This window comes from Botryllus schlosseri, chromosome 2, assembly GCF_051294905.1.
Source record: "Botryllus schlosseri isolate E-star chromosome 2, Bs_hap1, whole genome shotgun sequence".
In the NCBI taxonomy this organism is placed as follows: domain Eukaryota; kingdom Metazoa; phylum Chordata; class Ascidiacea; order Stolidobranchia; family Styelidae; genus Botryllus; species Botryllus schlosseri.
The window spans coordinates 4,200,325-4,226,510 of record NC_137237.1 but is presented as its reverse complement, the minus strand read 5'-3'; the positions used below and the strand labels follow the sequence as shown (position 1 = coordinate 4,226,510).

The 26,186-nt window shown below is 41.4% G+C and overlaps 2 protein-coding genes across 5 annotated transcripts; one reads left to right on the top strand and one right to left on the bottom strand.

Moving 5' to 3' along the window:
- The first annotated feature begins 3 nt into the window (after nucleotides 1-3).
- Nucleotides 4-11,070, top strand: LOC145433080 (sodium-dependent proline transporter-like). The gene is made up of 15 exons (XM_080309993.1): nucleotides 4-165; nucleotides 309-453; nucleotides 584-715; nucleotides 2,908-3,074; nucleotides 3,388-3,509; nucleotides 3,993-4,131; nucleotides 4,222-4,356; nucleotides 5,782-5,885; nucleotides 7,861-7,985; nucleotides 8,050-8,162; nucleotides 8,495-8,626; nucleotides 8,688-8,787; nucleotides 8,847-8,962; nucleotides 10,031-10,207; nucleotides 10,270-11,070. The coding sequence occupies exons 1-15, from the start codon at nucleotides 151-153 to the stop codon at nucleotides 10,432-10,434; spliced, it is 1,887 nt and encodes a 628-aa protein (XP_080166119.1). The 5' UTR covers nucleotides 4-150; the 3' UTR covers nucleotides 10,435-11,070.
- On the bottom strand, nucleotides 9,643-25,446 carry LOC145433079 (uncharacterized). Of its 4 annotated transcripts, none has more exons than XM_080309991.1 (8): nucleotides 25,305-25,446; nucleotides 22,655-22,859; nucleotides 19,813-20,310; nucleotides 18,971-19,032; nucleotides 17,588-17,843; nucleotides 14,512-14,681; nucleotides 12,332-12,826; nucleotides 9,643-11,404 (listed from the first exon to the last, which is right to left on the bottom strand). In XM_080309991.1, exons 2-8 carry the CDS (start codon nucleotides 22,842-22,844, stop codon nucleotides 11,174-11,176), a joined length of 1,902 nt encoding a protein of 633 aa, XP_080166117.1. In that variant the 5' UTR covers nucleotides 22,845-22,859; nucleotides 25,305-25,446; the 3' UTR covers nucleotides 9,643-11,173. The 4 variants fall into 4 exon arrangements, with proteins under 4 accessions (XP_080166117.1, XP_080166114.1, XP_080166115.1 ...); XM_080309988.1 differs by having other exon boundaries at nucleotides 25,213-25,343; XM_080309989.1 differs by lacking the exon at nucleotides 25,305-25,446 and adding an exon at nucleotides 25,142-25,287.
- Between the last annotated feature and the right edge of the window lie 740 nt (nucleotides 25,447-26,186).

The window sequence follows — 26,186 nt, the reverse complement described above, 5'->3', positions numbered from 1 at the left end:
GTCAGACAGCAGAATCAAACTGGCTACCTAGAATCAGATATTATTTCTTGTGTTTGTTAATTTTTAGACTGTATCATACTCTCTGTTGTGAATGACCCCATACGCTTTTAATTTAAGGACATCTGGCCTACAGATTAAAGCATACGCAGCATGGGCGACGAGACGGTGAGAGGATTTAATATCGAATTTAGAAAATAATATATGATAAATTTAACTCGATTTGAAATTCCAGCTCACAAATCGGGAAGTGTATAGTTTCCATTCCCGCCTTGATCGCGATATTTAATGCATGTTGTTAATTTCGTTAGAAAACAGGGCCAGGTACTGTCAATGAGCATGAGGACCGTGGGAAGTGGGGAGGGCAAATTGAATTTCTACTCTCGTGCATCGGTTATTGCGTCGGATTGGGAAACGTCTGGCGCTTTCCATATTTGTGCTACAGGAATGGTGGAGGTAAGTATTTTCTCATCTACCGAAGCGGTTCGCTTGAAGGAATCATTATTATTATTATTATTATCATCAACAACATTTTTTGTTAACTTGTACCCCACTGGGAGATTGGTTATGATGATCATGTTTTCAGGGGCGTTTTTGATTCCGTACGTCATCATGTTGTGTTTGGCCGGTATACCGTTGTTTTTAATGGAGCTCACCCTGGGTCAATTCTCCGGTCTTGGACCAGTGTCGGCTTGGAGAGCTAGCCCTGCGTTTAAAGGTAAGAAAAAGCATCCAGCTACACATATCCATCGACGTGACTGTATCCGTGGTGTATTATCATAACTCATTCATCAATCAGCTCAATAACACACTCGTCGGGGTGAATACAAAATCTTGGAAATACCCTCATTCTTCCAGTGACAGGTCATGTTTGCGAAGTATTTCAACCTGACCTGGTGCCAGACACGTATATATTATCATCCTGATGATATAGCACGACAGTGGAATGAGTGATATACAAGCATTTGGCTTTTGTTATGATATTACGAATTATGATATTTATGCATCGATAGTCCTCGGACGTTTGCTGCTGCAATTCATATCTGCCTAATTATAGCACTCTCAGAGAGTCATTGCTTTAGCAGCTTCGCCGGTGATTAGGAGCCAACGAAAACCTTTAAGGCAATTGATTTTATGAAACTAACTACGGTTGGGCTTAGATATATGCAACTCGTCCGAGTTTCTAGACATGAATTTTTAACATTATACCAGTGGTTCTCAACCGGGGGTCCGCGAAACCCCCGAATTTGCAAAACTAGTTGCTAATTTTTATTTTGTTTTAAATTAAAGAAATCACGAAGAACTTTCGCTTCATAACTGCTAAAACTTCAGGACTCACATAAACAGAATGGCCATCTGAGACGAAATACTCCACTGTGCAAACTCATTTTAATTGCCTAATTGCCAATAGCTTACCTAGACTAAAACAAAGGTTCTCAACAGGGGTCCGTGAAGCATTTTCAGGGGGTCCACGAAGCCTCTAAATTTGTAAAATGAGTGACAGCCTAATTTTTAATAGATTTTTAATTAGGAAAAGCATGATCCAGTTTCGCTTCATAATAACTAAAACGTTAGGACTCACATCATTGAAATGGTCATCTGAGATGAAATATCCGACTGTGCAAACTCATTTTAATTGTCAAATTGCCAATAGCCTGCTGATGCAAACATATTGCTGTTTAGAGATGTTTTGTAGGGGTTTGTGAAAAAGAAAATGTCGGAGATAGCAAGGTAGAACAGGGTGACTTCGAGATGTTTGCAAAACATTTTGGATTTGGAATTGTCAGTCTCAGCAAATTAGTAAACGGTCGTTTGAAATTTGCAAATCTGTCCCAATGAAGAAGTTGAATCCTTGCCACGAAATACATTTTCTCCTGTAATAAAACTACTAAATGACTTTAATATGAGATGGTAGAGAAAAATGAATATATAGGCTGGACGTGATATGTTCATTAGAAACTCACCCCAACAGCTGTCGTCGGAAGCGTTACTCTAATATTACATTCACCACCAATATATCTTTGTGGAAGTGGATTTTCGACACTCATTCATATCAAATCGAAGACGCTGATTTTCAAGACAATAAATACAGCTGGAAAATTCCCTTCGAAATAAAAAAGTCTACCCAATTTTTACATATAGTGTGCTGTTATTTTCAAAACAAATCATTTTGTGGCTGTTATCACTAGTCTACATTTACACAAGACAGTTGACGATAATTGAGCAAATTTGGAACGAAAGCTCAAGGGGGTCCGCGGGGGTCCGTGACGGTTCAAAGGGTGGCCACGAAGACAAGAAGGTTGAGAACCACTGTACTAACATATTGCTGTTCAGGAATTTTGTTGGTGTTTTGGAGATAATGAGTCTGTGGAGATCTCCTATTTCTCCTATGATATACATGACCGCTATTCCAGAATATCTTCAAGATGAGATGATAGATAGAAATGACTATATTGGTAGCCTACATGTTGCGATCATAGCCAAAGGTGTCGTCGCAAGCGTTACGCGTTATTATTACATTCCCCTTCACTTAAAGGTTGCAGTTGCAACTTGTGAGCAAGGTTTTTTCATGAATGCGCAAATGTGTAGGACGCCGAACACATTTCGTGGCAGAATTTCCAAAACACTTCCAAGAATAGATTTACTCTTGGAGTAACTCCACGATCATCCATCACAGTGAAATGGCGTTTGAAAGTGTAACTACATAGTTTGTTATTGTGTTTTGTCATACAATTGCGTACTGTTTATGCAGCATTAGCTGTGAGAGGTACGCCGTTCATGTATGTAATACGAACGGTTACACAGTTTTAAAAAGTTTGGGAACCCCTGCTTTACGGTCTACTCTCAGTCATCTGGGTTCCGATCTATACGAAGGCGGGATTATTCTCGATTACAGTTCAATCATTTCAGGTATCGGGGTAGGAATGATCGCAGTATCCGCCTTGGTCTCCATTTACTACAACATGGTAATCGCTTACGCGTTGTTCTACTTGTTTGCGTCATTTCAATCCGTTCTGCCGTGGACGTTGACGTGTGAAGATTGGAATACGGATGCCGTTTGTCAACAAAGCCTCGGAGTGAGTGACCGTGGGTTCGTAATAACTTGAAATGCAATACTGCCTATTCTGGTACGTGAAGTTAAGCAAATACACTTATTACCACAGACAGAGGTATGAAAGTCTGAATAGAGCGAATCATTTCGCCAATAAACATCAGAGCTACAATTTTGACCTGCTTCATCCATACTGTCGATGAGCTAAGCCCGTTGACGACATCATGTTTAATGCTATAGGCCTCACACACGTGTTAAAACAGATCACGAACTAACTTGGCTTATTTCCCGAACGGAGATATGATTACTAACAATTTGTTATTAACAATCCCTTTTAGAATGATACTTTTGCAAACTCCACGACGGCGTCACCAGATTATACTACTACACTTGGCGTTAACCAAACGATCAACTCAACAGACGCACCAAAACGGGTTAGCCCAAGCGAGGAATACTGGAAGTATGAATGTTGCTCCTGTATTTAGCCTGCATAATAGTCGACATCGATGTGAATACTCTATATCTCTCAATCAGACATATATATATATATCGTGCGTAATAAATAGTAATGTGGTGTAAACCAGTCGTATTTTATACACCAGAACTCTTGGTGCTATTGAATATGCGACATAGGGACGGAAAAGGCAAATTGAATGGGGAACGCAAAATTCAAACCAACTAGGGCTACCATAAATGTCCTCCATTAGGAGGATTTAACCTCCGTTTTCAGGAAACCGAAAATGTGCCCCGGGACGCTTAAATATCCTCCATTTTGGGAATTCGTCCTCCTTTATAGCTTTGACAAATTTCAGAATCGTCAGTTTTCTATTCCAGTAATCTAAACTTTGCGATTTGAAAAAAGTGTCCTCTTTCCGACTCGCGAAATATGGCAACCCTAAAACCGATCCATTACTATATGTTGCATGTATTGCACGCTGTACAGATACAGAGTTCTGCGAATGGATAGAAGTACGGGCATTGATGACCCTGGAGAAGTTTTGTGGGATCTGTGTCTTTGCCTGTTGCTGGCATGGATCGTTGTCTTCGTGTGTTTGGCCAAAGGAGTAAAGTCATCAGGGAAAGTAAGTATACAGTCTGTCAGTCTCGTATCGTAATCTATTAAATTTTATTCTTTTGGGGGCATGATTCGCCTGTTTTCTGCGTTATTCCAGGTGGTATATTTCACAGCAACATTCCCCTATCTTATTCTCATTATCCTATTTTTTCGTGGAGTTACTCTCGAGGGAGCTGGAGACGGAATTTACTTTTATATTGTACCGAAATGGGAGCTTTTATCAGATGCTAAGGTGAGGCATTTCGTCGTACAGTATTTTCGATATTGTCGTGCTATCTCTAGCTATAGGCTTCATCAGATGTATAGTGAACCTTTCGAGTATTATGACTTTAGACAAATCTTTAGGGGGCCAGTCATATATTATTTTTCATTTTCAAACTCGGTATGCAAACCTAGGGCACACGAGTGATGTGATATCGTGGATGTTATAACGTAATAATAGTGTTCCCGTGGTGCTAATATTACAATGTTTGCTCTAAGCCAGTAGTTCTCAACATGGGGGCACGCCCTCCTTGGGATGGGGCGTGAAAGCATCTGAAAAAGGCGCGAAGAAGCGGTCAACTGAAAATATTTTCGCGCTCTGCGCGATTTACCTCCAATTCGCGCGTGTTTCTCTATATATAGACCGAATTTCATATTGTTTTATTATTTCATCAACAGTCATAACCTTCCATGCCATAAAACAATCTGTTGAGGTTGCTAGCATCCCGGTTGGATTTTGTGATATGAAGATAAGGGGGGCGCGAAATTTTCCACTATCATAAAGGGGGGCGTGTCTAAAAAAGGTTGGGAACCACTGCTCTAAGCGATCACAATGCTATTTGCAATTTTCATTTCAATATTTTCATTAGATATCCTCAGCGGAGCCTAAATCTGTGGTAGCGATGGAACTAGGACTTATACATCGGGTCCGAACAAGGTAGTTGATTACAGCATAATATTAGCCCGATTTGACGTCGGAAATCAGAACAACTTTTTTATCATTGCTGGGTCGAATGAACATTGGGCATTCGGCCCGATTGAATCGCGAATCATTTTCTAATGTCCTGCTCAAATTCCACGTCTACTCTGCGGAATCACGCTAGTAAGAATTATTCTTGAGATTCTGCTCCCAGTGAGGGTGTAAGTAAGTAATGCGGGTTCGATTTATTGTTAACAATTTCATCATTTCAACACACAACAAGACTGCGATACAATAATGAAAGATAGGAAGGTGTCGAAACGACTTGAAGTAGTCTTTGTAATCACCCACCCTCCTGGCCTAGGCGATGTAAGTAGGAGGCATTACAGTGTATACTGTATGAAAAGTAAATGAAGCTAATATAAAAGGAGTGGCGAAAAAATAGGTGGCATGTGTCGGAAGGCAAGATCGATATTTCCGGTCGTGGTCCGGAAAACTTGAGGGTTGACTAGTATTTATTCAGTAAAAATTGTTATCAAGAAAGAGCAGTTTTGCCATTACTTTTAGAAGACCCTCTCCCTGCTAATATATTTCATGGGGAAATTTATACAAACACACTAATGTTATGTTGGTTACATATACCAATACGTAATAACGACGCAGGCCATAGGCAAAAGCCGGCAGGTTATCCGACCCTGCTATAATCACTCCATAACAATATAGATAACCATATCACATATCCAATTATGCTTGCAGGTATGGAAGGATGCTGCAACTCAAATATTTTACTCACTCGGAATCGGGTTCGGAGGGCTACTAACCTTTGCTTCATACAACAAGTTCAACAACAACTTGTTCAGGTAGAATTCTTCTTATGTTATACTTATATATCAGCTTACCTTAAATAAAATCAGTGGAAACAATTGCGATACCCTTTCTCAATTTGTAAGGGACAACAATGCTGATAGTGCGTTGAAGAAACTGAAACTTCAGCAAGGCGGATAAACTGCTTCTTAATATACACACTATTCAAATTTATATTGCTGTCAAATATATAACTTGTTTGCCCCAAAGTAAATTGAAACCGAGATTAGAAATATGGAACGATTTATTATTATTAATTGTGAAAATGGGACATTGTGGCGCTTGTCACCTTATCGGTCAGGTGTGCCACGACAGAAATGTCGTATTACATGTCGCAAATCGTGTGCCTAAAAAACATTTGCTCAAATCAACACATTGCTGGCCAGGACTAACTCAACGAGAGGCGAGAGAAGTTCTGGTCGTACGAGAAGGTTATATGTGGTGAACTCGACTTTCAAGTTCAAGCAGAAATCAACCAAATATGCTCGGTGCCAATCGTATTTTGGGCATACGAGGAGGAAGTGATCCACATTCTCGGGTACGAGGCATAAGTCACACAATGGCGTGTCGATGCAGCCTATTTTAAATAAATGCCCTTTTAGGCGACAATGGCCGGATCGGAGACGGAATATTATCGTTTCATACAAACGCGATCTGTGCATCGAGGGAAACGTTGTTTGTACCGTTTGGTGGAAACGTTTGTAGTGGTTTCCCGTCTCTGTTGAACGGTACTCGGTCTGCCACTCAGTCCAGACGTATTTGCGTACTTCATTCTTGACATCTCTATAGGTAATTTGAGGTATTCCTTGACTGTCAAATGCGAAAGAGGCGGTGGAATGTGCAAGTTCATCTGCAACCTCATTCCTGAATGGGTCCCACAATAAGCATTGCAATGCGCAATGCACATTCATAATATTTTCACAATAGAACGCATGCCTCAACGCCAACGAATTCCATTCCTTATTGACCTGCATCAAGGCTGCTCAATGCTCATGCCGAGCCTTCATGGCATTTTGGCAGAGTGAGTTCTACATTGCGGATGCCGAAGATGCTACGATCTATACGCGCAGTGCTTCCCAACCTTTTTCGACTCATCGCCCACTTGTCAGTCTCGACACAAATTGTCGCCCTCCATACTTACGGATCCGAAAAGGAGGACATAAAATAGGAATATTTAATAACCTAACTCCGATCACTGACGAATCTACTAAAATAGGGCATTTTCTAAGGTAGTAGGTGCCAGGAAAACCGGTATATACGCGTCTAACTTCCGTTGAGTTGATCTTTTGTCGCATCATATGCAGAATAAGCCGTATTCGTGTGCATTTCTGACCGTGTTAGTTTAATATATCACACTGGACACTGTAACATTTTCGTCTCCTAGCGCCCCCTTTTAGATTTTCACCCCTTGTTTTTCAAAATCGCCCACTGGAGGCGATATCGGCACGTTGGAAACTAAACTGACCAATCTGCGATTTGAATACTTTAGATCATTGGCTGCGAAGAGTTCTCTGCCTTGGTTATGACCTCATTGCTCTGAAATTGAGGTTTGGATTTGGTGCCGACAACAATAATTTGATGTTTAAATTGCCCCTTTCACGTATTAATGGCCTTTGGATATAACTGCTAGGTGGTCTACAGAAACCGTCGCGATCGAAACGGTACCGCAATATACTAGGAATGACTGGTGACTGCGCGATCGTACTAATAGATCGCGATCAACAAAATGACCAATATACAATACAGGATACCATCTACAGACCTACATGCTAAGCACAGTGAGTAAGCAGGGTCAAAATCGGGCGTGGCCTACTAAAAGCTGTCCGACGTCCACTGTCCGTGTCCAGTGTCCAACTGTCCATTTATCGATTTAAGGTAGGCTCGGGTCACACATCTGAGCCTGAAAAATATTGTGAACCACGGTTTAAAAGCATGAAATAGCTTGTCCAAATACTGTACACATATTCACAGAGATACATTGATTGTAACACTGGGTAACTGCTGTACTAGCGTGTTTGCCGGATTCGTGATATTTTCTATCATCGGAAACATGGCGTTCAGACTTGGACTGGACGTAGAGGATGTCGCGAGTGAAGGTTAGACTCGGTTGACACAACAATATCATCTTCCTACGACTACATTGACATATTTTACACTCAGGCCCGGGACTAACGTTCATTGCATATCCTGAAGCAGTTTCGTTGTTACCTCTTCCTCAGCTGTGGTCGGTTTTGTTTTTCATCATGCTTTTCCTACTCGGAATCGACAGTCAGGTAAGGAGATAGTTGAGAATTTGTGACGATAATTGACTCAGTGACAACGTGGATCGGACGAATATATTCATTTAACGCGCAAGTCGGTGATTCCCATCAAACAGCAAATAGAATGATAGGCTGTAGACCTGTTAATGCAACGCCACTGCAAGGCTTATGACCGCTGCAACAGTAGAATTTCGATTCTGTAACATCATCTGCCACCAGAGGTATCATACGGTCTTACAGCCGATTTTCGTGCAGTGCGTAGTGCAAATATGCAGATGGTCATGACTTTACAGTAGTTCTATTTATCCACGATCACAATCTGGTTAATACTGTATGCATTTCAGTTTGCTACGATTGAAACCGTGGTTACCGGTATATCAGACGAATTCCCAAACTTTTTCCGCACCAGAAAGATTCACCTTATGGTCGCTGTGTGTGTAACCGGCTTTCTGTTGGGTTTACTGCTCGTGACTGAGGTTTGTATTGAATGCGATTGCGTCATCGTTGTCACTTTCCACGCCCGCTATTTTTGGCTAGGGTGGAATATACTGGTTCAATCTATACGAGTGGTATTCCTCTTTCTACGGGTTACTCATATTAGCATTCGTTCTGTGTGTGACACTGAACTGGGGTTACGGTAAGTTTGACGACCGTTGGTATTCCTGTTTCCCGGTGTGGATTTGCGTTGTTTTTCAGGGTATTTCTTTACAACTCGGTGGAGATTCAATCGAGATATTGAACTCATGTTGGGGTCAACACCGAACATATACTTCCGACTCGGGTGGATGGGTGTTACACCGGCAATGATATTGGTGAGATACGATATTGTCTCACTAACTGGTGCTATGCAGCTGCGGGGTGGGCTTCAGAAAAGAGAGAGATTCTGTACCAGACTTGGACAATAACATAATTCTATAGTTATATAGTTAGACTAATTAGAGCGAAAAGTCGGTAATCTTATTCTGATCGAATTTGTGAAATGTTTCTTTGCTCTCATTCTAATGGTATTGTAACTTCTGGTTGTCCCGAAAATGCTGTAGGAGAACCGTATTATACGAATCGGGTCAAGAATGATGTACAACTGTACATACATATATCATTCTCATGCTTATGAGCATGAAATCTGATTTGATATGAACAAAACTTGACTTTTGCTGCATTTCTTTCCAATTTGGAGTTCAATTGAATTTCCAAGTTATTGCGGATTCTACTCTGTACCAAGAGAGAGATGTTTCAGAGTGGTTTCCCAAACTTTTATCTGAACAAGTCCGAGTCGAGTATTCACGATGTAGCGCCCAAGTTATTCGTCCACACCCCTTACCCATGCACATTTAGAATGCAATGGTATATACCGTGTATCGTAATGCACTGTATACTAATATATTTCTTTATTTTCGTAATTCCGTCGCTACGTATGACAAAATCTTACCGAAACTGCGAGTAGAAATGGCCATGTTACTAACGTAGGTTACTGACTAGAGACAGACGAAAAGCTTTTAGTGAATCTATTCAACAATACAATGAGAAAGCGCTCAAACGAAAAAGTAAACACAGTAGTAGTAATATGTGCAGTTTTTCATATTTATCGTGGAGTAGTGCTCGACACACAATATACCCAATGGCTGTGGAAGTCACTCCAATTCTGTGCCTGAATGGGATATAATATGTTTGATTGTGAGTGAAAGTGACGATCGCTAAAAATAGCTCAAGGTGGCAAATTCTTTTATTGCGGTAACCAGCGCATCATGTGTTTGTTGAAAAACAGCTGTTATCAAGTAACGACCAGATCATACAGATTCTACCGCGCACATTTGAATGATGCGAATCGCTATATTCATCATCAAACCAACCCTTTTAAAACGCGGCCTTTCGTGTTTCAGTTCATCACGATATACTCTGCCGTCTACCACACGCCTATTTCGTACGACGGCTACGTATATCCTCAGTGGGCAGAGAACCTAGGCCTGTGCATGACATTTACGTGCGCAGCGGCTATTCCGATATGCATGGTGTACAAGATGATCGGTGCCTATCTCAAGGGGGAGAGTATAAAAGAGGTTAGACGTTTGATTTAACCGCAAGACTTCACGTTCAGCAAACCGAATCGTTTTCATGTCAGTTGTTCAAGCCCAGTCCGAAGTGGGGACCCTCTGATAAAAGCGTAGCGTACGACACCGCGATCGGATACGTTCCCGGCAGCGCGCGTACGATTGACTTCGAAAATCGCGGGGTTTACTCGATGAGAGTTGATGACGATATTCCGGACGCGTACACAAGCATATAGAGAATGATATGATTTCAACGTTTACAGTTGAGTGGTAGTACTTTGATCGCAATTACGATGTATATTTCTTGACTTCCCATGTAATCAATTAGATATTTCATTACTTCCTTGAAGTAACTTATTTCACAAGTGCCTGTGCGATTCCATTCTGAATTGAGTATAAGGCTTCGAGTCGTTACGAGTATCACGCTTTGTAACATCATAACACTACTAAAGATGTGGAAAGTTTAATATGTATCCATTTATGCTACCACAAAGAATATATCGCCTGATGGTATTTTTTCGACCAGCATGCCTATATTATTGCACTTTCTAGCAATGCCGTGGATTGAAAATGCCGCAATTAATGTAGCAATTACGCTGCGATTTGTGTGAAAATGGAATAGTTAAATTTTATTTTTCGCGAACAGTTCGTATTTCATCTTTCGTGTCGTTTACGTCAAGACTGATTTGGTTGTAAAAATATATAGACAAGTCGTACTATTGCTGTCGTAGGCGAGTGAGATATCTTTTGCGTAACGACACTGCGTTATAAACGCGAATAATGATTTATTAGTTCTTATAATTTGGCTTTTTGAGCGAGTGTAATGCTCGGGTGTAGTGCAAATACATTGGGCTATTGGCCCTTTACAAATACTCTGGTACGATATTGCTTTTTCACCGTAGTACTCAACAGCACGTCATTCGGCAGTTAACGCTAACGTATCCCAACCGTCAGATAGCGGACTTGAGGCGAGTTTCACCTTTGATTGTCCAGTTCATTAATACCCGGGATAATATTCATTTGGGAACTGTTCTCCGTGACCGCCTGCAAATTCGGTGGCTTGATGTCGTTCAAGTCAACGTTCGCGGGTCTGGCGGACGACGTGGCTCCGTTTCTCGCGCGCTCTGATTCTTCGCTGGCGTATAGCAATTGAGTGGCGTCCTCGTGACTTTTAGTGCTTTGTGCGTTGCTTCTTGCGTGGTTTGCCTGAAAAAATCATACCGTCTCCGTTCAGCTCAGTGCAGTTTATTAACAATTTCATCATATCGATACGCCACAAGATCGCGATACGATAAAAAGATAGGAACATGTCGAAACGACTTGGAGTAGTCTTTGAAATCAGACACCCATCTGGGCCTAGGCGATGTAAATAGGAGGCATGTAGCCTACACTATGAAAAGTAAAAAAAGAAAACATAGAAGGGCAAGCGACAAATGCCCGGGTGGTATTCACTAAAGATTTTCCTTTATCATCCGAATACGCTGTAACTAAGACCTATAATTTCCACGGAAAAGACACAAATTGTGAAATTCCCCCATCGCCTGTTCAAAGAGTGTACCGTAATACACATTTGTCACATAATGCTATATCTCAAGCACATATTTGGTGAGCGCGTAACCGACTATTAACGCAAGACGAGTATCTCGAGATCAGGGTTGATTCCGTTCTGAATCGTCATGCGGAAAGTCCAATATGTACCTGTTGAGCGACTGTAAAGAATATAATGACGGTCCTATATCAGATTAAAGGTAATTTGGTATTTCTTCGACCAAGCCTGTATCTCATTACACTTTGCTGCGACAATGCCGTGGGCTGATTACAACTTCACAGAATATGTTATTTCCACCAAAATGCGTAGCTTTATACTACATGTTCCGTATGTTGTGATACGCCCAATCAATCTTTCGAGGCTTCCACAGTGGAAAATACTATCGAAATTATAGTTTTCGTTTATGAATTTAACTGCTAGTGACGGGGAGCGTATAACTTCAGTATCGGTACTCCAAAGAATTACTACTCGACTTGGATCATTAAAATTACACTTCAGATCCAAGTACTAGAATCATTGTGACCAGTCCTACTCTATAGGCTACATTTCAGCAACGCATATGAAGTAGTGTATAGGAGACTTACCTTTACAATAGATAGATAGTCCTGCCTAATGTCAGCGCGCGACAGCCCGACCATAGACGCCATATCCTGACGAGATCCGGCCACTGAAAGCGTCGCGTTGGTAGTCTCGCTGTCCGGATACGTGACCGCTGTATCGGAATGATTCGCGGAGGATATAACCGCAACTCCGGTTCCGATTTCCTGCAAATTCGGAAGGAAGGCGCTGTCTTCGTGCTTTCGCAGGAAGCAAGAGTCGGCCATGGTAGACGCCGACTGGTTCGTAGTTTTGTAAGTCACCGGCCTGCAGTCGTGCCGCGTGGTGTAACCGTTCGCGTAGTCCGGTTTTGTGAGAAGCGACTGCTGATAGATGACGGGGTTGCTCTCGTCCGCTGATAGAGACTCGACTGAGCGCGAATTCGACATCGGGCTGACTTTGTCTTGGCTGCCGTGACTGTGGTGGGCCACAACGCTCTGTCTCTTCCATTTCATTCTACGATTTTGAAACCAGACTTTAATCTGAACAGAAATAGAAACGCGCTGAGTGCGATTCCGATCGCATACACATTGTCTCCAAAAAGCGTGATACTGTGCGACATGAAGCCGCTGGCCCGCATGTAACACTTGGACAACTAGATAATTCCCGTTCTCTAATTAAACTGCTTAGAAATGCCGGTAACCTATTTCCAATTCAAGTTTTGAAAAGTTTCTATACTCTAAGATAGCGTAATGGTGAAGCGTCCGGCCTCTTGATCAGTAGGTCGTGGGTTCGATGTCATTTCTGGTTTTCCAGAAACTGCCACAGGTTAGCTCAGGGGTGGGCAAACTTTTGAGCTCGCGGGCCGCATTCAACATCTGAATCCATTCGCAGGCCGCACCTATAAAATTCGTATTATACACCAAAACGCAATATTGGTATTTTATTATATAGTGATGACATGGAGATAACGCTTATTTAAAACAAACCAAACATTGCTTTATTGATATTGTACACGCGTCAGAAACAGTGGCGTGATTTCATAGGTTGGTCGACCTCAAAAACCAATTTGTTAAAATTGTATATAAAATATAAATACCCTAATTCTACGCATACAGAGAACGAAGACACGCGATATTCGGTTTTATAAGCACATCACTGAAATAATGAAAACTAGAGTGGCCAATCTGAAATCACGCCCGTGATCCGAATTATGTCAATCTCGTTTAGGATTTCTGTGATGTTTAGCAGTTGAAACCTTTCAAACTGCGTGGGCCTTGAGATCGGGCTGTCGCGCCAAAAATTGAACATAACAAGTAATAGAGCAAGTATTTACCTTAGAATAGTGGTTCTCGAACTTTTTAAGACACGCCACCCCCCCCCCCCCCCCCCCCCTTTATGATGGTAAAAGATTTCGCGTTCCCCGTTCTTATCGTCATATCACAATTCACAAAACGCAACCAGGATGCTGGCAAACCTAACGGATATAGTTTGATGTCATGGAAGGTTACGATTGTGGATGTGAGATTTTTAAATATGAAATTCAGACTAAATACAGAACAATAATTATTAGTTGTATGTAAATCGCGCGAAGCGCGAAATGAATTTCAGTCGAGCTCAGCTTCGCGCCCCCCATTCAGATGTTTTCATGCCCCCAACGGGGCCTCGCCCTCAGTTTGACAACCACTGCCTTTGGATGATCATGGTGAAATATAGTAAGAAAAAGTTTATTCAAGTCTCTGCATTAATTCGATTTCAGTACGCATTGATCAATATTTTTCTTTTGACTCTCGCGGGCCGTACAGAACGTCGTTGCGGGCCGTGGTTTGCCAACCCCTGGGTTAGCTGATCTACAGTACGAAATGAGCCAAGCTTGGTGTACAGACCGGCCGTTCGCCATCCTCGTGCTTGTGATAATGAACACTGATTTGATTTCATATGAACTGAGCTTTAATTTAGTCGTATTTCGTTCTAATCCGCAACCGAATTCAATTTCCAAGTTTTTGCGAATTCAGCGATTCTAGTTTCTTTTTAGCCATAACTCTTATCCTATAATCTAAATTGGAATAGCTGAAAACTGTCTAGCTGTCCAACTCTGACTCAGTGATTCGATCCCAGTATCAAGCTTACACACCATCTAAAGTAATTTTGTATTTCTGAACCATGACTATTTCGTAGCACTAACACAGATCTGAAAATTTTGTAGTCGTGCAACTCTGTCGCATACCTGTCTCTCCGATAAATTCAGCTTCATGGCGAGCTCATATCTCCGAAGCCGCGTCAGGTAGTTATTACGGAGAAAATCGTCTTCCAACTGCTGTACCTGGTCCTTGGTGAAAGACGTTCTGATCTTCTTGTGAGGTTTCGTTTGCGCGGTGGAGTCTGGCTGAGCTGATACTGCAAATAGTAAGCGTGATTCAAGTCGCATCGAAGTGCGTCCATCAAGCGCCATCTATCGGCCGGAAGTGAAAAACTGATCGCTGATTCTACGCACGTGAAAGCATCAATTGACAGTGCGAGCCATGGAGATCAATTCTTAAATTACAAAAGCGAAAAGTAATCATGATGTAAGTAAACGTCCATAGCTTAAAGTCTATTAGTGCCAACGGGCCCTGTACTTTAGTTAGTAAATAATAATATCATTAATATGTGACAACTTTAAAATCTAAAAGATGCTTATATCTGAAACTTTATAACGTGTTTAAACAGACCAAATTTATTTATGAACCATAGTGTAACAAATTTAGCTACTGAAGTCTTTGGCTTCGATACTACAGCACGTGATTAGAACAACTGCGGCGATTCGAATGGAAAATAAAGTCACTTTTTACATGGCAAAATTTATACTGCACTATTGGTATGTAATATGGATTCGAAAATTGCTCAAGTACGATGGGAAGTGTATTAGTCCTAGATTTGATCTTTAGTGAAAGTTAATGCTGAGAAAACAAATCGAGCACGCTTGAAAAAGTAAAAGCTTACTTCGTCACTGACTTTTGAGAATGGACTATTGCGATCGCGTGGCATCATTAGATTAGTGATACGCATATTTAATGTTAGAAAACGCCAAATGAAACATGGCCGTTTCAATGAGAAGTCAATTTGCAGAAATTACACTAAAAGTCCTAGATTTCAGAGGTGGAAATTGGAAAAACGAATTCCAAAAATACAGACACATACAGCACGCACACACAGCTCTATGAACCTATACACAATACACAGTCACGACTTCGCGACTCGCAGATAGATATCCTTTGCTGACAGTTTTTATGCATATCAAAATATTCCTAAACCGGGCTTGAAAATAGGAAATGCATATCCCGTCCTGCTTCGGATCCCATTTGCGTATTTCCCACATCGCATCCTTGCGTATAGTGCGTCACCAACCCGTTTAGGTACCAACTAACGAATAGGCCTACATGAGGTGTTTTGGCGACGTGATGGATTGTGTAAGAGTGTGCTTTTAGCTCGCAGCCGTGACTCTGAATCTTTTCTTCTTTGTAAAAAAAATAACTGCCCGGTTACGATCGATATAGATATTAAAATCCGGTGTATATCTACAATGCTTTCGACTTCAAAATTCACCAATTCTGAAGTGAAGGCAATTGCCGAGTGACACCACGGCCTTTTGAACTCTCGGATGCACGTCGATATCAACAGTTTGCGCCCAGCACGTTTCTCTAATTCGATAGCCGTTGTGGCGGAAGTCATTTCCTACTATTTATCCCGTCGCCTGATGCAAAAACAATGGAATCATCATATATTCAGCATATGGCGATAAAATAAGCTGTGACGCACGCGCGACAGGTATCATTCACATTGAGCTATTGTTCCGCAATGCGTATTCAAAGCCGCGGAAGGAATAGAAAGTGTCACAGTGTCTAATAACAGACCCGGTTATCCTAGTTTTGGCTCGTTCCGTGTCGAATTTAGATAGAATACATCAACTCTTGCTAAATCACCGGAAACAGCGACAAGCACATCGCATTGTGTCGCTGTTTTCGTGTAGACGTCACATACAATTTTACAATTCATTATGCACTGTCTCTGCCCATTGTCAAGCCATATTTTCAGCGTTTACTTTGTAATAGAAATATAGCAGTGGTTCTCAACCACCTCGAGGTTCTGTGATTTTGTTGCTCACCTCCAAATTAACGAAAACCTCAACTTTACTCAAAATGTATACATGATTATAAACATGGGCGGATTAAAAAATAAGTCAGCTTGGGAGATTTTAAAACAAATACGGTCCATGAGCTATAATCCACCCAACACACACGAACAAGACAAAATTATTGTGATAGTTGCAATTGTTTATTGTCTGTAAGCTGATCTGTGCGGGGTGCACCTGTGTCGAATGATGCACGAGGTATTGATCAGAAAAAATTCGTCAGCGCTTGGTGAAAACTGTAATTTTACTTGAAAGAAATGCCTTTACCGCGCACCACCTGGTATGAATTTGCGTATCACAGGTTGAGAACCACTGCAATACAGGAATATAATCCAATCGCCCGAAATCAGACTATCGGACATCGTCGCATTGGACAAAGTAATAGCGGGACTACCGGTTAATGCCGTGTGTCACAGTGCATACCATTGGTATATCGCAAACCAATTCTTTTTTATCATAGATTTCATATAATAATTGATTATTTAGGGTGTTGTGGTTTAGATTAAGAGCAAGCGCTATGTGTACTGAATATCTAGTTACCTACCATAAATTGTCACTGAATCCTCTATTTCATTGGCTTTACCCGATATGCAGGGAATACAAGCGTATAACTATAGAAATTAAACATGGAACGGCAACGACCGATTTTGTTTAATTTCTATAGTATAACAAAATCGAAGGTTATTGGAAAGGCCGCAAGCGATGTGAAAAACCGCATACGTCGCCTCAGTTATTACGTCACAATATACAGTGTCACCCGCGTCGCCACCGCTTCTGCTACTGCTTTCGGACTACTAGCTGGTAATATGTGAGATTACGCTGCCGTGGATATTGCGATATCCAGCGGCTGATAGATCTTCACTACAGACAAAATGGATTGTCAGCCAGGCCCTTGCGCAAGATTTGTAGCTAATAGGGAGCTGGTAAGTGCACAGATAGGAATAACATCTCCTAGATTTATACACTGTAGGTGGGTGTGAATATAGGACTTTCGGTAAAATTCTAATCACCCGTTATCTTTGATGCACACTTTCTACAGCCTCATGTAGAGGCGACTCGAATTCCTAGAATGTCTCGCTAGACACGTATGGAGGAAGTTGTGCGACTGGCACAAGTTTCCATACATATATACCTGGTTTGGTTTTGTGCTGAACAGACATGCGCAGTTTCGCATCGGCGTCGGCTCTTGTGGTTTCGTAATATCCTTCCGAGTATGAGCCGTAAGTCTGCTGCAGAGAGGGGGCGTACCCGTACCGGATGTAGTCGTTGGATTGGTAGTTCGGGTAGGAATAGGAATTAACTGGTAACGGGTGAGGGAAGCCAAAATTCGCGGCTGGTATTTGTGGCGTTGTTCTTGGCGAAAGCTCCAGACTGCCTCCAAACCTGGCCTGCGATAAGAACATAAGAAGGTATGAAACCATGACGCTTCCATGCCAACTTGTGCGACAACTGAAAAGCAAACAAGAATACAATGGGGCCCGCTCGTTATTTGCAATACAGAACTACACCCTACGTTATACGCTATCCGATTCTAGCAGAGGAAAGAAACATCCCACGCGATGGATATTGTTACAAATAAGAAGGATCTCAGTGTGATATATGTAACTAAACAGTCTGAGACGCAGAATACACGTCCTCAGTATCGATCTTAGGCAAAGAGAAATACAAAATCTGTTTCATGCCATAGAAAACTTGATCCGTCTTGATTGATGTGCAAATTGACACGCGATACAACGTGCACTGTAATAGCTCCTAAATTTAGTTACCACAATGTGTGATATATAGGGCTGTCAACATAGTGAAAGTGACAATCGCACGTCGGCTAGATAGCACCCATTAGATGCGACTTCAGTTGAACATATGGTGGGGGATATCAGAACACACATCGCCTGCAACGAATACAGCTAGTTTTGATGTTTGAATACAGCCAAGGGACGGTTGGATAGAGGAGTAAGCATGCTGTCTTTCGTTAAAAAACAAAGGCAAATTCTTGATTACTATGACGCGTCATCCTGTCATTAAAACGGCTTGAGTCTGTTCGCCATTTTGTAGCCGATCATCGGTCGAATGGAAAAATCAATCCCAAATTTCAGTAACTTCTATTGGGAGTCACAAATGAGCGGTAACAAATGCGTAAACAAGATTGGTAATTTATTTAATGCATGATGTAACCGTGTAATGCACAACTTCCAACAGTGAATAATTAAACGCACATCATTGTTGGTCAGTACAAATAATTTCTATATTGTCATCATGCAGCTTCCTCGCACAAACTAGATCGTGATGTACATATCAAGCACGACAATATAATAATGTTATCAAGTATATAACAGTCAATCGCATCCAGGGCCATCAAATTTGGACATTAGTAATTATATAATCGTGTAGATTGAACTACATTATATGGAAGTCTAATCAATATGATTAACTGCTATGGGACATTTTCATCGGGAAAACCTTGGATTTACGCCCTAGGTTGATTTTACACAATGTGCAAACAGGATTGAAGTCTTACATGTGAGTTGGTGGCCGATAATTCCCGATGCATGAGATCCTCGGATTGGCTTCCTTCCAATGCTAAAAAGTGGATGAAAAGTCACAAACAATGTAACCGCCCAGCCAACCTGTGTATTTGGGATTAACTCCGAATTTATATGTTACTAGCCACACTGCAACATGCGACTTTGTTGTCAAATTTTCAATGGGGGATCAAGTCACAAAATGCAAAGCTGAGTGATATCACCAGATTTGACAGACAGTTTAAATTCACAAAATAGTCGCCACAACCACCTCACCATTCTCTTTCGATAAAACAAATTATGTTTGAAGGTGGGTCAGGCGCCAATATTCAAGGTGGCTGCGCATACGCATACTACATACAGTACAATTATATATGAAGATACATTGAGGTCAAGTAAATACATAAATGAATTGAACCATTTACGCCAGCGTTACTTGGCGACCGTTTTGCGGGTTTTCCTTGCTATGGCATCGAACACAGTAATTCCCGCTGATAAATTATTGTCAAGTAGAATATATATTCAGTACTTGATAAATCATTTCTCGCTACTCGACTCGAATTATTCGAGTGAATACTCGGTTGAGTTTCGAGTAATCGAAGCATTGCGCCCAGCCCTATATTTGACCAATTGACCATAGTACTTGCTGGTTATGTGTCACGACATACAGTGTTATGCCGTGATCAAAAAACAATGTTCCTTGTCATATGATATGTTTGCAAAGAATTCGTTACCGGTACGTAAATATTACTAAAATGTATAATAAAGATCTGTACCAAAAAGAGTCACTTCAGATCAGATATGCTTGCTTTTTGACGATTCGAAGCGTAAAACTTACCGACATTTGTAGAATGAGTGACAGTCGGGGAAAGTTCGTGCGGATTTCGAATGGGCAGGCCGTGATCATGGAAACCCGGTTGCGCCGACCACGTAGTCTCCGTGACCGGGGCGGGATTGTGCTGACCGTGCACTTGAACTCGTTCCGGCGACGAAAATTTGTCCGGGTCTTCGTGAGAGTCTATGTCCGACGTTTTTTCTTGTTTCAGAGAGCTCAATTTACAAGCCACGGCCGAATCTCTGTAGCGCACATCGTACGTACTGTCTTTGGACCGCGCGATCTCTTGATCGTGGAGATAGTCGGGTTTATCTACCACCGGTAGTACGATAGAGTCTTGAGGTACGGAGGCAACGTTGTGTTCTTCGGCAGCGACGGCGTCCAAGTCACGGTCGCCGTTTTGTTCGTGTACTGGGACGTGATTCCAGTCCATGCCATGGTGGTATGTTCCGTATTCGGGGTGGTGGGGAAAGTATGAGGTGACCGGGCTGCCCAGCGTTCCTGTAATATCACAATTTGTTTTTAGTAATAGTAAAATTCTATTACATTATATATTATAGGGAATTCGAATCTAATAAATAAGTATACAACGTTTAGCCTTAGTGACATGGACTTCACATTAAATAAGCCAACATGATCCATGAATTACATATATATAACCGAAGAGCATATTTATATTGAAATGAACCCTAACTCGTCAGGGGTAATCGTCAGCTACTAGTAGAGAATTAGAAACAACAATCGTATCACAAAATGTGACGTCACAATCATGAAATTTCGAATCATCGGGGCGAAGAGAGCGCTTCAGCTTAATATACTATTTTTAGATGGTACACAATTGATACAACCGCATATTTACAGATATACAGACACATGCATGTGGAATATTCAGGGTGGTGCGGAATCTCTGCGGTGCGGAATGTGTGCGGGCTGCCTAGGTTCTTGAAAATTGAGAAATGATTTGTAAGCAATAACTTACAGGATTCATGTCTTGGCTATGCGAATTTGAAAAAGCGAAAAGGACGGGCGGAGCTTGAGAGATTGATTTCAACACAAGAAAGTGACTTCGTGGTTGCAGTTTTACATCTTGTGAAATGATATTCTATAAGTACGGGCATATTAGCTATACGCACGCATACCAACGAATCTATTCTCAAATGTTTATGCGAAATGAAATTCGTGTAATTTCGTACGTATGCCTCTTTCACTTCATAGTACTTTAGTGCAGTGGTCTCGACCTTTTTGTCTTCACGGACCCCCTCAAGTTTCCGTTCAAAATTAGCTCAATTATCGTGCAACCGTCATCTGTCTCGTGCAACTATTAGTTGTAGGCTAGTGATATTACAAAATGACTTTTCTTGAAAATGTCACCCCATGGGTAGACTTATATTATTTCGAAGCGAACTCCACAGCTGTATTTATTATCTTGGAAACACGCGTATTCGATTTGATATTAACGAGTGCAAAAAATCCATTTTCACAAAGATATTAACGCGAAACGCTTCCGACGACAGCCTTTGGTGTGTATTTTTAATGAAATATCACGTCCAGCCTAGTCATTTCTAACTAGCATCTTGAAGTTATTCAGTGGTTATATCGCGGGAGAAAATGGATTGGGACATTGGGAAAAAAATTCTGGAATTTGTAATTCAATCGATTACTTATTTATTTACTGAGACTGACAACTCTAAATCTAAAATGTTTTGCAAACGTTTCGAAGACACGCTGTTTGACCATGCTATCTCCAACAATTAATTTTCCCACAAACCCCAATAAAACAACTCTAAGCAGGAATATGATTGCATTGGCAGACTATTGGTAATTTGACAATTGAAATGAGTTTGCAAAGTCGGATATTTCACATCAGACGACCATTTCATTGATGTGAGTCCTAAAGTTTTCGCAATTATTAGGCGAAACTGTCTCATGCATTTCTTTAATTGATAAAAAAGTGAAAATTAGGTTATCATTCATTTTACAACTTCAGAGGTTTCGCGGACCCCCGGTTGAGAACCACTGCTTTAGTGCGTTTTTGTGTTTGAGAAACAGCCATCTCTTGTTTCCGCACCGTTCTGTCTTTCACTGGTATCGCAATCCTATGATGAAACATTTATAAACGATTGAATTTACGAAATAATCTTCTTCCAAGCCGGCCACCATGCAAATACCACGTACTCTGATCATTTTCTTGCTATTGAGCATCGAACATATGTGCTTAGCTATAGCTATATCTATAGATACCGTACGGAAATTTCAGATAGGCAAATGTCTAAAATGGCGGCGGATTAAGGAAGTCGATGTCCTGTGGAGAGCTACCACGTAACGTCTTAAATCATCTTTGGGATATAGGTTTGTTTTATTTTACCGTCAAATCATACGTTTCAAGGTCACTGGTTGGTAGCTGCCGCATAGCCGAGTGTACGTTTTAGTAATACGCTTCGAACGCAGTTTAGGTGATAATATGTAGTTCGGAGAAACTCGTATCACCAAATAGGACGTCCCAGGCATGGAAATACGGAGCCTACATCAGCAACACTTTATAGAAGAGATCACTATAAAGAGCCCTCAACCGAAGGGTATAAAAAGCGGACGTGACATCAGTTATATCTCGACACGCGTTTTAATTGTAGGTTCAATACACGGACAGTTGGCAAAAATACGTCGCTAGAAAACAAACTGAAAAGTGGGGCTCAGCAATAGTGTTCGCTAGCAATTTTGACGGCATGTACCACGTGGCGTCACACTGATTTCCACTCAAGATCAGACCGAGGGCAAGAGCACATTTTGCGTTTCGCCGCACCAGAGTCCGCTGCTAAGATGAAATTCGAAACTGCCAACTTCTTACCTGGAACAGATGGAGACTGATAGGAATATTGGTAGTAATATGGAGCCTGAACCGCTGGCGGCATCACACTCGGTTGGTAGACGACTGTTTCCGCGGCGGCCTCGTATGTTCTGTACGATTGGTCCGAAGTCAAATTTGGCGGGAAGGTGGTCCCCAGATATGCGCGAGGGGTGTCAGTCGATTCGGTCATAATCAAACGTTAATCCTATGAATAAGAGCAACATTTGCAATGCGCGGTTTCACTAAGCATCCATCTATTAAACTTTGCATGAACTAATTCACGCGTCTTGGAGGCTTGTATAGTCGCCAAACGACACACAGAAAATCCGTCAACGGAATATCATATCATTATACTTCCGACATTTTCACAATCAATCAAGATCAACGTCATCAAAGATGTTGTCAGTATTACAGGTTTGAGCTAATCAAAACATGATGAACTGGAAAACCAATGACAATTTGTGCTCCAGAGACTCATGTTTGGATAACAGAAACAAACCGGGCGTAATAAAACGGTTCCATTCGATTGACGCGCGTAGGTATTCAAATGCCATGCAATTCGTTTTGTATTGAGTCATTACCGGACATTAAAATTACGATGCTAGGACTTAGCATCTTCGTGAAGACATTAAAAAGCAATTTAGCCGGTGACACCACTCATGACAGTAATAAAAATCTCATTAAAACGCCACCCTGTAGCTTATAATTTCTCGATAAGCTATATAAATTTAACCTAGTGCTCCACTTGTTATATCATAGACTCCTGACTTCCTCGCGACGCAGATGAGCCCGCGATGTTTTAGGTTCGGCGCGAGCTGCAAATTTAGAGCTGGGTGTGCAGACGCGTTGAAAACGGAACAGTCTATTTTTTCACCATATGTTTTTCTTAATTTAGCAGCGCTTAAACGTCATCCGGTGTGGCGCAACGTAGCGTGTGGAATCAGAGGAGTTTCGCTCAGTCACGGAAGCTTTGGGACTGCTTTTTATGACGTTTCAGGATATGTGATAGATAACTGGGGACAACTCATTTGAACTGTTACACCGCGTCACTGTCAGTTGCTTGCAGTTTTAGCAGCATTTTTGACATAATGCATGCTGATTAATGAGCACTTGAGCAGATGTTATCATAAGTTAAATTTTCTAGTCCATAATTTCATCTATACGTTATCATAGATGCGTGCCTTTGTCGATACAAAATTGCGCGTTTCAAGTTATCAACGGACACTAGACAGCTACAGCAATCAGTGATTCTGTACATAATTTACGCAAGATATTTACAACGTCGCGATTCATATATAACTTCTTTGCACCAAGTAATTGTATCGTTAACCTGTACGATTTCATACCGTACTGTCAATTTCTATTTCTGTCTCTCTGTATTCAGTTAATTACCTTAATGCTCATAACTTCACTTCTATTGCCCGAAACTCGCAGAGCTTGACGTCCATTCCTTGCTAATTTGTAGCTTTTCGCCTTGACTTATTAGCGCGGTCTAGTATTTATATCGCATCCAAAGCGATCAGTTTCATCCGCGGTTGTTCAGTTAGATAGTGTTTAATTGAAATTGACGTTTCTGCTCGGAAACTGGTACGAATATTCCAGTGAATCGCGACATAGCTGTGGCTTATTAACGCGAAATGACGAGAAACCTCAACCGATTCTACTAGCAAGCTATTGATGCCTAACTTTATTGTCCAACCAACGCACCTCGCTTTGTAATTTAAACAAATTTGACACTTTTCAATTCGCAACTAACTTGTAAGCCTGTAGCAAGAGACATAATAATACAGAGACATCCACATTAATTCTTCGAAAGCAGCAGAAGTCAATTGTGGTAAAATTCTTAGCAGGAAACAACGCAGTGTCTATTACATCCGCCTACCCTCAATACTTCATTCTAGCCTCAAGAATTGTCAGTCACAGACTTTGAACTGTCAGGGCATAGCCTACCTCCAATTTACATTTCTCGAATATTATTTGAAATATAAATATCAGGTGCGCCGAAGAGCATCCACTGTAACCGAACGCAGATCATTAATCCCTTCGAAAACGACGAATCCAACGTAACGCGCAGTCGACCATTTTGTACTGCCCGAGAATGCATCAACTTAGCAGATCATCTAACCAACCACGTTACCGGAATATCATAGCGAATTTAAAAAATCAAATCATTGATGAAGGTGGCACTTTTGCAACATATATATATAACTAAACTACTGTATATTTAGTATTTGATCAAGGAGATGTGACCCGCTGTCAACGCTGTGTGTAATATTCGGCGCCGCGGCACCGGGTTTTCAGTATGAACCACTGGCAACCAACAACGGAATTCCTGCATATGGATATCTCAGAGATTACCGCGAATTCACACGTTACCGAAATTAGAACACAGAATATATATATCACTAATAAATATAAATATAGCATTATTAGAAGCAAGGGATTCAGTTATGGAGTGTACACTTTCTCTCGTAATGAAATATATACTAGTATTTCAGAGAAAGGGTTCCGTCATGTTACTAAGAGCTTACCCATCCACCTCTGATCATGAAACTTACCGCAATTTACGGGTTATTCCGAGCATAGCTGGCTCCTCAACCAGATGGCAGTTTCCAAATAATTATTTGTCCTGTTCTGTGTAATTATGTACCTGCAAAAAACGGCGTTTCTCAGCTTTCAAACAGGAATTGCTGCAGACGGTCGTGCCCTTCAGGAAGTTTGAAGTTCTGACACGATTGGGATATCAGTATTTTCGGCCAGTCGAATTCATGTTATGGCAAATCTACAGCGTTTACATCCCTGGTAAATGGTCGCATCTTCATACCACTATATCCAGACGCAGTGCGGTAAATTCAAACTGCCATAACTTATCAATACTGAAAACTGGAATGTTTTGGGTGCTCATTGGTAACTTCTCAGCTAAGATCTGCGTCTCGCGACACTGCGTATTTTTGCTGTGACAACATCTTAATCTTAACGCATGCAACACAGACAACAATCTATTTCCCAATCCCGCTTCTGAAATTTCTAGCGTAGTAATCAATTGACTACCGAAACAATTGTTTACCGGATAACCGACTAATAACTTTTACATCACCATCAAATTAAGCTTCAATGATGAAACTCATTTGATCGTAAAGTCATTGCGACACACAACGTATCTACTGGCTCCTCTTACGTCAGTTATTCTATCATACGGAGTGTGAAAGTCGTCGAGACCGCGCGCGTGGCGTAGGCATCGTAAATTCAAAATGGGGGCGTCGTTTTCCGAACGACTGGCGTGCGAACACATGCCGATGACAACCTTATAGAAAGATGACAGCTAACGACAGGCTTTGGGAACGTTACGCGCCCGAGAATGCGATAGATTAGCATGCAGTGACACGCGTCGGCAATATTATAGATGCAGGACTCGAAGGCTTATCTGCAATGTTGAATGCGTAGACTGCACCGGCTATATTTAGGCGAAAAGTCTGCACTTTTGATTCGACATAACAATCACACCTGGTCATAGATAAGCACTTTATATAGG